Below are 13,629 nucleotides of genomic sequence, written 5' to 3' on the forward strand. Positions count from 1 at the left end.
AGAGGATAACAGAAGTCCATCAGGCCTAACAAGGATTTTTTTAAATGATTTTAGTATGGTGGAAGTTTACCGATCCTGACAACTGGGCTGTCAAGAGCAGGGGTCCTAGACCACCATCAGATATCAATAAACAAGTATAACCACATGCAGGCAGCTGCAAGATATCAAAATATTCAGGTATATGTCAGTACTATAAAACAGAAGCTGACTTGTGAGCGTAATTAATATATTGTTGTAATTGAGCCAAATCGTAAATTTCAACATAACTATCATTACTGGATTTGTAAGTGCCAAATTAAAAGCTATTTAATTTTCAAGCAGAGAGGTTTTTAGAGAAGCTCCAATTTCCCAATTTTTAGGGTGTTTATCCCTCGTTAAAAATTCCAAGAGGTTTCTTAGCCATTGTTGGAAGGAGAAGTTATATTATTGAGGTAAGTAAGCCACATAATTGAAATAACTCCCAGAAAAAAATCAGATATTTAACACATGTGCAAGGCTATAGTCTGAGTATAAAACTTAACAATTTGAATATCTGTTTTCTGCATAGTTTCTATGGAAGTGTAGATAGAAATGTGTACCTTCAATTGCCATCATGTCTCTCAGCTCTTTGTTTAACAGCTCAAATCTTCTTTCCAAATCTTGTTCGTCCAGCCTGTTAAAGTTAATGTTGTTAATAACCAAGATACATTACACAATACAAGACACTGTTTACAAAACATGTGGTTTAAAACATCCATCAATCCATTTTCAATACCCACTTAATCCAACTCAGGGTTACTGGGGGGCTGGAGCCTATCCCAGCTGTCATTGGGTGAGAGACAGGGTGCACCCTGGACAGGTTGCCAGTCCATCACAGGGCCACATAGAGACAAATGAGACAAACAAGCATCCACACCCTCCTAGGGTCAATTCAGAGCCACCAATTAACCTGACATGCATGTTTTTGGGCGGTGGGAGGAATTCAGAGTACCCGAGGAGAACCCACGCATACATGTTGAGAACATGCAAACTCCGCACAGAAATTCCCCAGCAGGGATTTTAACAAGGAACCCTCGTGCTATGACGGTGCTAACCACTACACCACCGTGCAAGCCCTGGTTTAAAACAGAAATGAAGGTGCAAATTAAGGTAATGCTCCATTTGCAAACCAAAGCTATAAAATCAAGGGTCAAGAGCAAATCATTAGCACAGGGGAAATTGTAAATAAATATTTCACATATGGATAATATAGTTGCTCTCTGGTGACAGTCAAAATTATCAATGGATTATCAATATTCCCTATTTAGTGACAAATATACAGGTCAGCAGAAAAGACATACTCATCACCCATACACAGGTTTGCTCGCACAACGGCTGTAAGAGCTATGGAATATTTGCTGACACATTAGTTCATTTGTCTCACCAGCTCATGTACTGGAAAATTTACAAGGAGACTGGGTGGAAAATCTCTGCAATTTCAGAGCAAATGTTGACTACGTAAGCAGTGGCATGCTCTCACATGTTTCTGCCCCGGAATATTTTTAGAAAATGTCAGGACTCCAGTGTATGTGTGTGTGTATGTGTGTGTGTGTGTGTGTGCGTGTATGTGTGTGTGTGAAAATGGCTTCAGATAAAAATATATAGAAAAAAAATGGATAAATATCTGTAATTCACCTTTCCCAAATAAGATGGTGAGTAATGACTTTAGGCTTCAAATTATTGCTAAATGGATCTTGTTCCATATTGTTTTATCAATAACAAATTATGCACTTAGTGATTCTACACTTCTTAGAGCATTTATTCGGTACAACTAGCAGTGTCTTACAAGAGTTGCAGACGGTCCTGCCTCCAAATCAAAGCTTTCCTAAACATGGCAGCCACCCGCTGATAGCCACGCCTGTTACGGTGTTTGCTGCTCGGAAGCAGGGGTCTGCTCGGTCTGCACTTCGGTCTGCACAGTCTTCACAGCACGCAGTGATACGAAGGGAGAGAAAATAGCGCCAAGCGATTGTGATGTCTGACTTTTTCCTGCACAACGGTTTTGTGATGCAAATGTATTACTCTTTTGAACACATATTGTTTTGAGAAGCAAAACGCTTTATTTTTGCAACTCCAGCCAACGCCAAAACGAGGCCGGAACTCGGCTCACAGGACGCAGCAGGGGGTAAGTCAAATTTCATAAATGATATTGCTAATATGGGATGTCATACAGCTTCATCTCAAAAGAGGCGAACTATCCCTTTAATAACAAATTGGCGCTGTAATCACTTTTTGGCAGGCAAAAAAACAATCCAGTCGTTTCATCGCAGAATCATGGTAACAAACTGGGATCCCTAATCACTTTTTGGCAGGCAAAAACAGCTGTAACGACCCATAATGCTAATTTTATTGTAATTGTAGAGAGTGAAAATGACTAGTTGGTCTCTAATATTTACAGTATAACTCTCTTGATTGAAATTAAGCCATTTTAAGGCAAAAATACACATTTATGGGTTGGAATACACAGCAGGAGGTGGATAGATGTGGTGGTGCACTGTGGTGGTCCCTTCCCCCTTCCCAGCATACCAATGCCTCACTTATTTTAATGCAACACACTACCATAAGCACCCACACATACCAAATCTACCATACCAAACATACACACAAAAAATGGGAAAAGAAACAATAAAGAAATAAATAGATAAATAAGTTAATTATATAAAAACAAACTGTCTGAGTTTTTTTGTTGTAGACCCCCAGTGTGCGGTATTTTGAGGTTGGGGTGCCATGTTGGGGATGGGGTTATCCAGTGTGCCACGAGTGACGTGGCATCACCCCAACTACATACTTGATGTATGGCACTTGGCTGACTGAGCCTACTACTATGATTATTATTGCTACCATTATTGTTACTATAATAATTACTATTATCTTATCATTACCATTTTGATTATCATTTGGATTATTGTTCACTATCTTTTTTATCATTGTTGTTATTTTCGCATGTGCAATTTTTTTCTTTTTTTTCTTTCGTACCCTTAAAGATTGTAAGTGTGTAAATACTTTTTTTAACTTAATGTCATCCTTTGAAATCATATATATACCTGCTCAATTTTTTTTATTTTTCGTTTGTTTGTTGGTTGACTTTTCTAAGTGTAAACTTTATCACAATATAAAAGAAAGAAATTTTACTCTTCATAGAGCATTTTTTCTGATAAACCAGCAGTGTCTTACAAGAGCTGCAGATGGTCCTGCCTCCGAATCAAAGCATTCTTCTTGTTGACGAGTGTAAACCATTCCTGAATCAACCTCTCCTCCTCCATCTTGTCACTGCCTGCAGGAAAGAAAAAACATGTGTGATCTCCATCCACTCATCCTAAGATACCTGAACACCTGCCAAAGTGTCTTTGGGTAAGATACAGAACCCCACATTGTCCCTGATATGCTCATCATTGGTATGCAATTATAAAAAAACTATCTGCATGTATTACATTACTCTAAACATTTGGCCCAAGTCGGCAGTAGTCCTTTCAAGCTCAAGTCCTCCACCAGAGACCTGGGAGCTTGGGGCTTCTATGCAGTCTCTTAGCTGTTCCTAGGACTGTGCTCATCTAGACAGACATCTCTAATGTTATTCCTGGGACCTACTGGAACCATTCTCCCAGTCTATCACAGCCCTGATGCTCCCATTTCCACCGATCCACTTTTGTCTTCAATTGAATTTCTTTTCAACTTCCTCATTCACATGTTACTTGTTTCTGATGTTGCTGTCGCTTGGTATTGCTACATATATCACTGCTGTCTTCTTCTATACTTTGCCAATTATCACAATGTTTGGTTAGTTAGCCATCACCAGTTTATCAGTCTGGATCTTGTTGTATCAAACAGTCTTAGTTCTTAGCTCTGACATTTTAAACGACCTTTGGAGGTATCTCCTACTTTGACTTTGGAACTTCCAGCCCAGTATGGGTGTAGACGTTCCTGTACACTATTTCAGCCACTTGATTATGGCCATCCATGTACGCAAGGCTGCCTGCATCTTATACCCTGCTAATATGTGCAGGAGTACATTGGAGACCTCTTTGCACAGCCTGCACTAGGGGTCCTGTCTGGTGTGATAGACCCTGGCCTCACTCTTGCGCACAGCACCTGCCCTTTTGCTGCCATAATTAGTGCTCTATGATGTCTTTCAGACCATCTTTTCTAGCCACTGACAGAATTTCTTAATATCAGCAGCTTTTTTAATCTGTTGGTGGTACAGCCCATGCAGGGGCTCATTCTTTCATGAAGGCCTGCCTGTGGCATTCCCTTAGTAGTTCATCAATGAAAAACATCTTCCTAAAGTATTCCTGCATCCAGTTGTTGCGTCCTGGATGGTGGCCTCCTTTTGTGTAGTGTACATTCTCAGGGTGCTGGACTTGGGATGAAACCCTCCAAGCACTGTATGAAGTTTTCTTGTCTTTACATCAGTGGCTTCTATCTTCTCCTTTTGTAAGGCCTGTTTAATCAGTTTATTTTTTTAAATGATTCTGTTGAACCACAATTCATAAGCAATGTGAATGATTTACTGACAACTTTTTAGAATGTAGATGGGGTTAAAAAAAGGTACAGGGGTTGACCGTTGACCGTTTTTCCTGACACAATATTCATTTGTAAACCCAAATTTCAATTATTGTTCATCCATTGGCAGCCATGAAGTACTCTACCTGTTTCCAGTAACTGTCTGAGTTTCCTCTCCACCACACATGCCCTGTTATCAATGTGATTTTGTTCTGCTTCCAGGGCTTCCATCTGATTTAACACATATTGGCTTGGGTCCTAGATATATTGATGTACACACAATTGCACACACAAACACAAACACACGCACACACATGTGAATACAAGAAAAAACATGTTTCTTTAGGAATCCTCAGACTTCCCAAATTTGGAGTCGAGTTCAAACAGTAGCATTTCAGTACAATTAAACACGTGGCAGCAAACTGACCTGGCCTTTTGGTATTCCCTCCTCAACTACAGCCTCTGTTCTCTCTGCAAACACAGGGACAAACAACAATTCAACAACTAAAAACCAATCAACAATGTGCAAAACATAAAAAACAATAATAACTTTGAAATTACAGTTAACAGCAAAAAACAACAGAAAAACTCAAACAAATCTAACCAGCTTCTGACTCCCTCCGGTCTTGTCCTGCAACGACCTATGGAGATGGACAAAAATTCCTTACATATCTCAGGTAAGTAAAAGAAAAGAAGGAAACCTTGAAAAATATAAATAATTAATAAGATTGTAAGCATCATACCACTGATATGTCTCCTTCATCTACTGACCCACTTCTATGCAGTGACCTATGCTTCTTGACCAGATCAGCATCTTTGATATGAGAGAAGCCCGACTTGGACAGGAAATTAGTTCTTGGCGGTGCAACTGGATATTGAGCCCCACCTGCCGCTCCCGCCCCAGGAACTTGCAAACGTTTGGTTCTGGGAGGTGGAACCACATCCTTACTGCTTTTGCTTTCATTCTCTGCATTGCTTGCATTACCAATTATCTCAAGACTTAGACCTTCCTCCTGGAGTCTTTGGGTGCAATAGCGAATGGTTGCCTCTGGGTCCTCTTGGTCCTTTTTACCCCCTGTTACGGCATAGCTAGACTCACTGCTGTCCTTCTCTATGTTAAGAATATTGAGCTCCTGGCCTGTGAAATAGGTGCGGATCTGGTTGAGGTAAGTCATAATAATGAGACGGTCAGGAACCGCAAGCATGACCATGTCTGAAGGCTCCATCAGTCGGGAAATGCCAAGTTCGGCAAAGCCATCAAAGGCCTGTAATATGTGTAAAAACAGATGCATTATTATTTGGACCCACCAAGCAAAACTGTATAATAATCAGGGGTTCAACTGGGCTGGGGCTCTCCAGAGATAAGCCCTAACATGTTTTTTTAGCACTGCCAGCAGTATGTATGTACTGAATGACTGATTGGTGTGTAGATGAGATAGATGTGTCACTTTCTTTTATTAACAGTTTGCCAAAGATGTTTAATTTTGTCTTATTTGCACACACACCAGGCCCTGCCACTGCATCACTGAAACAACAGTTTACCCACATTAAAAACTTCTAATTTTAAATCTTTTTATCTTAATGACATAATATAAAAACTATTATAATAATAATTGTTTACAACCGTTTTGTTGTTGTGCTTGATGTCAAATGGGTCCAGCATTTCATAATTTCTAGGGAAAAAAAATATTTGAAAAACACGAGTGAATAATCACATAAACACTGCTGTTAAAGTCATACTGTATTTCAACTATATCTTACATTTTTTCAGGGTGGAAGTGATGTAAGATAGCACAGAATGCCAGGCCATTCCGCCAGGAAGTGCTGAAGTTGATGATCTTCACGCCCTTATATTCCTGTGTGATGTCCTGACACCACTGCAGTAGAGACTGACAAGATGTTACCAAGATGGGGCTGGCCGAAAAGCTCTGGAACATATACGATATCAAAAATTGATTTTAAGATAACATCGTACAGAACAGAAACTTCCCTGAACTATCAAGAGATACAGAGGTTGTAAGTTATAAGAGTTGCATTCGTGGCTGTCTTTTTTTTTTTTTTTTCATATTGGAGACAGAATAATAATGAAAGGATAATACATGCAGCTATTTTCAGATAATCTGATTTCCATTAATCTGACAGGTACTGAGTTTCAGCTTCATTACCGAAAGTGAGCACCTGTTTCCACAAAGGTCACAACAGCAATCTCATTTGGACCTATTAGAATGTGTGTAGCATCATCCATAATATTTTATATTATGGATAATACATTTTCTGCTTCTCAGTAAAATCCAATAAGTCCTATCATAATTTTTTTTTTAAAGTGACAGTGAGATTTAGGTGAATTGTGTTTTTTGACATTGTGTTACATACTGTACCTCTTTTATCAGCATTTTACATAAACCGAGCATTCCTTTTCTTCTGATATTAATTGACATGACAAGGCAGTTGTGATGTTGTAGTCAGAAAATGTTCTATCCAATCTTACATGAATGGCAAATTACCCTAACTCCATGGCTCTGTGCCTCTACTGTTATGTCTGGATAAAGCAATAAGTAACATCAATGTAAAAGTGACTTTTGTTTTAATGACAGAATGTTGTCACTTTAACAAATAGATTAAATCAGCTATGATTTTTCATGTATGAAAAAGGCAGATGAGAACAATTTGTAGGTCATGAATAAAAGAACTGAAAAAGGCTGAGTTGCAAAATACTATTGGGGGGTTTCTCCATAAAACTGTCTTGTATGTGTTATACAGCATCTACTTTGCTGCTTGCACTAATGAGCTTTCGTATGCAGACTCATAGAGTCACGCCCTAACACCGCATTAAATGCTAACGGGTCGACCCATGCCGGCACCTCATTTGAGAGGTTCCTTTAAAGGGCCCCCACTTGAGCAGGTGCAAACAGAGTGGACAGCTTACATGAAGCAACTAACTGCAATCCACAGAACAATCTATCTACAGGAGGAGTCCAGAGACTTGAGTCTCGAACAGCTGGTTGAGAGGCCAGTGGTGCCAGGCGACCAGGTGCACATCGAAGTGTTCCGAAGGAAGTGGCTTGAGCCAAGACGGAAAGGACCGTACACAATGGTCCGAGCAACGTCAACAGCAGTTCAAGTGGAAGGTAGCAACACATGGTACCATTTGAATCACTGCACTAAGGTTCGGACTAAAGACACAGACGGAGTTAATTCCGAGGGAAAGGATTAACAAAAGGAAGAGGTTAAGATTTCTGACACTGTGAGCATCCAGGTGTGGGTGTTGGCCGACAGCATGGGCTCAGGAGAACGAAGCCTGGAGATGTTGGACGGGATCCCGCAGACAGGAGAGGCTGGAAGGGTCCCGTGATGAAGCCACCCCGCAGGGAAGTAGCCAGCCTGGGTCAGATGAGTATGATGCAACAATACACACCCACTCAGACCATGCCACGCCACAAACTTTGCCAGCAATACACACTAGAGCTAGTCGTGAAGAGGTATCTGCTAAGCTTGAATTTAAGTTCATGGAATAAACGATTTGAGGAAGTGTGGATCATGGGTCCGGAGGAGGAGACGACCAAATCACCGCCTCTGGACGCCACAACAAAGGGGCAATCTGGTAAGATCATGTCAGATTGGGTCAGAAGAAGTTGTTCACAATGGTTGTAAGAACAGAAAGATTTCTCGTGGAAGGCTAGGGGGATTTGATACCATTAGCACTACAGGATAGAATAATCATGTTAACCCAAGAACAGACGGAGTGTACATGCACAGGTAAAGTCAGGAAAACAGTGTAACTGTGGAAATGGGTTAAGGCAGCACAGGATATGTGGTATAGATGGGCATGGTACACTACGAGAGGACTGACAGCGACAGAGTGTCTCATATGCGCAGACGCTCCAGGAGCACTGCCTGTTGTTGTTCCAGAGCCACACACCTTCAGGGACTGTGCAGTGGTCCGGCAACGGGAATGCAGGAAAGGTAGGTTCACATCGGCAGAGGATAAATGGTTATTGTTTCCTATGTGTGGTATTAAGTGCAGATTGATGTTTGGGCCAAATAAATTACATAGTTATTTTCAAAATAAGGGAGGGCCACAAATTGGAGTCTTCTTGTGCTGAATTTAATCTGAGTACATCACAGGATGGGCCTCCAACGGATTATAGAGTAGATTACGATGGTGAGTTTGAATGCTTTTGGAACTCACGTAGGTAATACTACTGTTAAATGAAACCAATATTTATTGGGATTTATTTATTTGGATCAAATTGTGAAAATATAGAAATGATCATTTTAACACTATATCTTTTTGGGGATCAGACACAGGTGGATAGGTCTTTGGGCACTGGTGAGGAGGAAGACATCAGTTATGTTAGTGTAGGACAAGGTAAACGGGATGCAAGGTTTGGATGTGGAAAAAGGGAGAGTTAAAAGATCTAATGATGACTACATCAGGGATAAGCACGTTTACTTGGATGCAACAGGGGAGCCGGGAGGGATTCCTTTTGAGCTCAAAGCACGCAGTGAGATTGCAGCTGGATTTGAGTCTATTTTGCCGTGGATCATATTTAACAAAATGGTGAGTGGATTAATTACATATAATACAACCAACAGAGGATTCGTGACTACACGAGTGAAGGGTTTGCAGGCTTTGGAGAACAACTACATGAGACGAGTATGATGGCTTGGTAGAACAGACAAGTTTTAGAATGGATATTAGAAGGGAAAATTGGTGTTTGCCAGAGGGTTGGGAAAATGGTGTACATTTATACCCGGGAACACTGCAGCTCATGGAACGGTTACAACGGCCGTGAAGAAGATCAGAGAACGGAGAGAGGAGCTGACGTGTGATGCTGGTGGAGGTGAACGGTGGTGGACTGGTCTGTTTGGGATTTTGGGAAAAGGGGGAGCGATGACGGTTAAAGCGGGAATAGCAATATTGTTGATAGTGATAATGGTCTCCCTATTGGTGTGTTGCATTATACCCATTCTGAGAAGGTGTTTGCTGCAAGTGATGTTCAAACAAACAGGGGAAGGAATCTGGAGGCAGATGACCATGCGAGACCAGGTCTGAGGACCAACGCATGGGAGAGCGGGTCAACGAATGAAGGTTATCAACGGACGGTTCACAAGATTCTTTCCTCGAGTGTGGAACCAAGTTTAGTCTGATAGGGAGAAGAGATGCTGAAGATCTCTTTGATTGGGAGTGACGTACTGGCGACCTCTCCTCCCAGAGTTAGCTTAGCAGTTCCAGACCCAGCCGGACGGATGGTCGGCCAGAAGCAGACGACACCAGAGTACAGGAGATGGGACGGGACTGGAGGAGCTGCATTACATTGCATTTTATTACTATTGTTGTGTGATAATCCATAATTTTATGTATTGTACTTGATACAAAACGGTGATTAACTGATTTGATGGTGGTGTATTCAGTCTATGTGTATTATCAATCAGAACTGATCACTAATATGTGCATTGCCAGTTGTGTTAGTCGACTGTTCGGAGTGCGACCTTGGTAAAGTGGTCGGTCGACAAGTGGGGTGGGGCCGTAGGTGAGTTTTCCCAAGATAAGAACATGAGTTACGAAAGTAGCAGCCGGTGTGTTTTTCGCACCTATGCACTGCGAACAGTGGACAAGTGTGATGGCAATGTAAGACTTGTAGTGTTGTTGAATTCATTATCGTTTAATTTAATTTAATCATTTAATGTGATTCGAGTACACATATATATATTCCTTTTCATTTATTCAAAATGGTCCCGTTGATTGATATTGGAGAATTATTAGGATGATTTAGTGTTGATTATGTTAATTAATTCTTAATTAACTATGGGGGATGATTTTCTTTCATTTTAGATTATTTCTTTATTAAATCACTGATAAGTGATTTCAGGGGGGACTATGTGGGAGAAGGATGTCATGACATTCTCATGACTTCTGGCCTAGTTACATCCTGTGCCTTGTTGACTGGTTCATATGAATATTGTTGACAGTTAGAATGAGCGTGTTTATGATAAACTGCGAAAGCTAGGCGCCTCCAGAGAGGGCCACGTACACTTGTTATGATAAAACGGTATAAAAGGGTGTCACAAGATGAGCTCGTCGGACATTTTGTACATTCTGTATGCATATTTGCTGTGACAGTTTGTTCAATAAACTCCCCAATGGACGGCTGACCAACGCGTGATTCGACTCATTTTCTCCACAACAGTGGAAGTTTTACTCACGTCTGGAGAGGCAGCCCAATCTGTTGGTCTTTTCTGGGGTGTTGATGGTTCATTGGTTTGGTGGACGGCATCAACTTGTGGCTTGGTGCCACTAAATGAAGAACCGCTCAAATACTTCCTGCCACGAGGAACAAGAACTGGCTGACAGGAGGATTCTTCTCCTTCCTCTAATTGCCTATGAACACATACACACACACACATTCACACATATTGAAAGCAATTTCCTCACATTGTTTCAAAACACCTGTTGTTCATGATTTTTACCACAATGATGCTAATGAAACCAGATACACTGACATTCAAGTCCAAGCTATGTGTGAACCCCACCCCCCCTTTTCAATATTTATATGACTTATCTTACCTTTGATACCTCTGATACTCTGACCCAGTAGGTACACTGACAGACACAAAGCCAAAGTCGACCTCTTCATCCCCAACTTCCCTCCTTGCATTTATTTCAATTAGTTTACTGTTCTTTGTATGCTCTAAATGCAGCCAGTCATCTTGAGTTGATCCAACAGTGACAGCCAAGGACCTAGCAACCATTGCTTCCAGGACCTTTCTCATATCTTCCTTCTCAGACACTGCTCTTCCAGCCTTCTCTGAGTCACTTTTAAGAACAGGTTCATCTGTAAAGTTCCAGCCTTGAGGGATTTCATCCTGAGACCATTCAGGATCTTTAACATTGTGTGACTGAGTAGATACTTCTTGCATTACAGTTCTCGCTTCTCTTTCCAACTGTAGCAATTCATCATCTACATCTCGAGTTGCAACAAAACTTCCCTTGGAGGTCATTCTTGAATCTTGTGATTCAGACCCTTCTTTTGCTTTCTTGCATGTGGCAGTTGTATCATCTGGCTTTGCCAGAGATAATTCCATTACTTCGGGAAATAAACTGTCTACAGCTGGTGTTCTGTTTAGATAATTTGCTTTAAGATGTTTTTTGGCCCGAGGCAAAGGAACAGGATAGTGTGACAGCATATTTTCTAGGACTGTTTCAGGATCAGTGGTCTCAGCTATGGTGTCTGACTTCAGTTTCTGGGTCTCTGCTTTCATGCCAAAGTCATTTTGGAAAAAATCATGAGAATGTTTCTTCTTTCTTTCTTTAGGTACAGCCAGGACTGATGGTCTTACTGTTTTTACTGAAGTCTCACCATACTCCGCACTTTTTTCAGTGATAAATCTATTTCTCCTCAACTCTACACCACTTCTTTCTTGTGTAGTTGTTGAAGATTGATCAGCTGGGGGAGGAGAAAGGTCTTCGGTCCGTTCCACTACAAACAATTCTTCAGCTGTGGAAGGAAAGGAAAATAGACCACCTTGTGCCTCTTCACCATGGCAAGCCTGAGATTCTCTCACTGTAGATGAGCAGTCATCTGGGAGAAAGCCATTGAGATGTTTCCTCACACGAGGCCTTGGGACAGGATTAGCTGTTTCTTTCTTTCTTTCTGCATCTCCTATCACTAGTGCATTGTCTGTTTTCTGAGAAGTGATACTGAATGTATCAACAGATGTCTTACCAACTAACATAGGTTGCTTTTCTTTTTCTTTATTACCCACTGCACTGTTAAACTTGACTGTTTTTTCAGACTCTTTGTTTGCAACATTTATATTTTGTGCAGCAATTCCCTTGTCATTCTTCACAAGGCCAATTTTGCTTTCTTCTCGTGAGAGGCAAATTCTCTTGATGATTGAAGGAGGAGCAGCATACTCATACTGTAATACATCTGGTTCTGGCTCTAGGGTGATGCTCTTAATTCCTTTTGTTTCCAAGTCCCGAATACAAGTTATGTCTTTCTTGGGCCATTCCAGAGTTAGAGAGCTTTGTTCTATATCCTTTGAGGTGACAAGTTCTGTGTCTGTACCTAGAGATGGACTCTCAGTGGCTGTTTCACTAGGTTTATCAATGTTCAGTTCTTCAAGATTAACTGAGAAGTCAGAACTCCCTTCACAAGGTTTGGGAAAAACAGTATCAGTTTTCAAAGTGGAATTTATTTGGGGTTTTAAATGTTCGTGGACATTAGTTATTAGAACAGATTTTTCTGCAATGTTGCACATCAGTTGCTTATAAGGGGGGAATTTTTGTCGAGTTTCATGTGGTAAATTTTTATCTCTTCTTTTCACAGGTGGTGGAGGATGGACAGTCTTAGATATTTGCACCAATTCAGTTTCCCCTTTGTTTTTATGGTCTTCTGTGTCAGGTTTTACTTGACTGCAAACCTTTTCTTTATCATGATCATTCTGAGGTAGACGAAGAGTAACTGTACTGTCTTTTCCCTTTATACTGCAGGATTGGACAACGTCAGTGGTCGGTTGAGTAGAAATCATCTCACATGTAGCCTCCTGCTTTATGTACTGAACTGAAATCATTTTGAGGGGTGGCTTAACAGACAAAACATCACATTTTTGTTCATTTTCTGGTGTTAAGCTTTCGTTTCTTCTGTGTGGTGATATCGGAACAATATATTTTTCCTGACCACATTCTTTCTGATAAGGTTTAACTTCTTTCTTTGGCTTTTTGCCTCGCTGAGAGCCAGCAAAGGCAGCTTGTGGTCCTTCTGGACAAGTCTTTTGATCATCTGGGAATTTGTCCAAGGGTATATTCAGCAGTTCTTTTCTATGTTTACTGGCATCTGTAAGTGCTTCATTTGATATAGGCTGAAGGGAAGTAGCAGATATTTCTTCCAAGCTTGTTTGTTCATGGCTTAGGGAAAAGAGAGGACAAGCTTCAGAATTGGCTGTTCTATCATACATTTGGACCATACATCCTATCTTAGGTTAATATTCTGATTGATAAGACAAAAACGCAATGTCAAAATCTTCTTTCAATTTTCTGCCTTTCATGCAGCGCATTAGCATACAATGGAGACAAAGACAATCATTACCCTATTTTCTAATATCTTT

The 13,629-nt window shown here is 40.8% G+C and overlaps 1 protein-coding gene across 6 annotated transcripts in view; it reads right to left on the minus strand.

Moving 5' to 3' along the window:
* Positions 1–13,629, minus strand: part of ehbp1l1a (EH domain binding protein 1-like 1a) — an 85,218-nt gene that overhangs the window by 13,729 nt on the left and 57,860 nt on the right. For 5 of the 6 annotated variants that reach the window (XM_075450678.1, XM_075450679.1, XM_075450680.1 and 2 more), the window contains 9 exons: positions 10,726–10,900; positions 6,280–6,446; positions 6,143–6,191; positions 5,262–5,783; positions 5,123–5,159; positions 4,946–4,989; positions 4,665–4,776; positions 3,193–3,292; positions 579–652 (listed from right to left, as the gene is read on the minus strand). In XM_075450678.1, coding sequence (XP_075306793.1) covers positions 579–652; positions 3,193–3,292; positions 4,665–4,776; positions 4,946–4,989; positions 5,123–5,159; positions 5,262–5,783; positions 6,143–6,191; positions 6,280–6,446; positions 10,726–10,900 — 1,280 coding nt within the window. Of the gene's footprint in view, positions 1–578; positions 653–3,192; positions 3,293–4,664; positions 4,777–4,945; positions 4,990–5,122; positions 5,160–5,261; positions 5,784–6,142; positions 6,192–6,279; positions 6,447–10,725; positions 10,901–11,086; positions 13,430–13,629 lie in introns of all 6 variants that reach the window. The other variant, XM_075450677.1, reaches the window with a different exon arrangement.

The sequence above is a fragment of the Odontesthes bonariensis genome, chromosome 19, assembly GCF_027942865.1.
Source record: "Odontesthes bonariensis isolate fOdoBon6 chromosome 19, fOdoBon6.hap1, whole genome shotgun sequence".
In the NCBI taxonomy this organism is placed as follows: Eukaryota; Metazoa; Chordata; class Actinopteri; order Atheriniformes; family Atherinopsidae; genus Odontesthes; species Odontesthes bonariensis.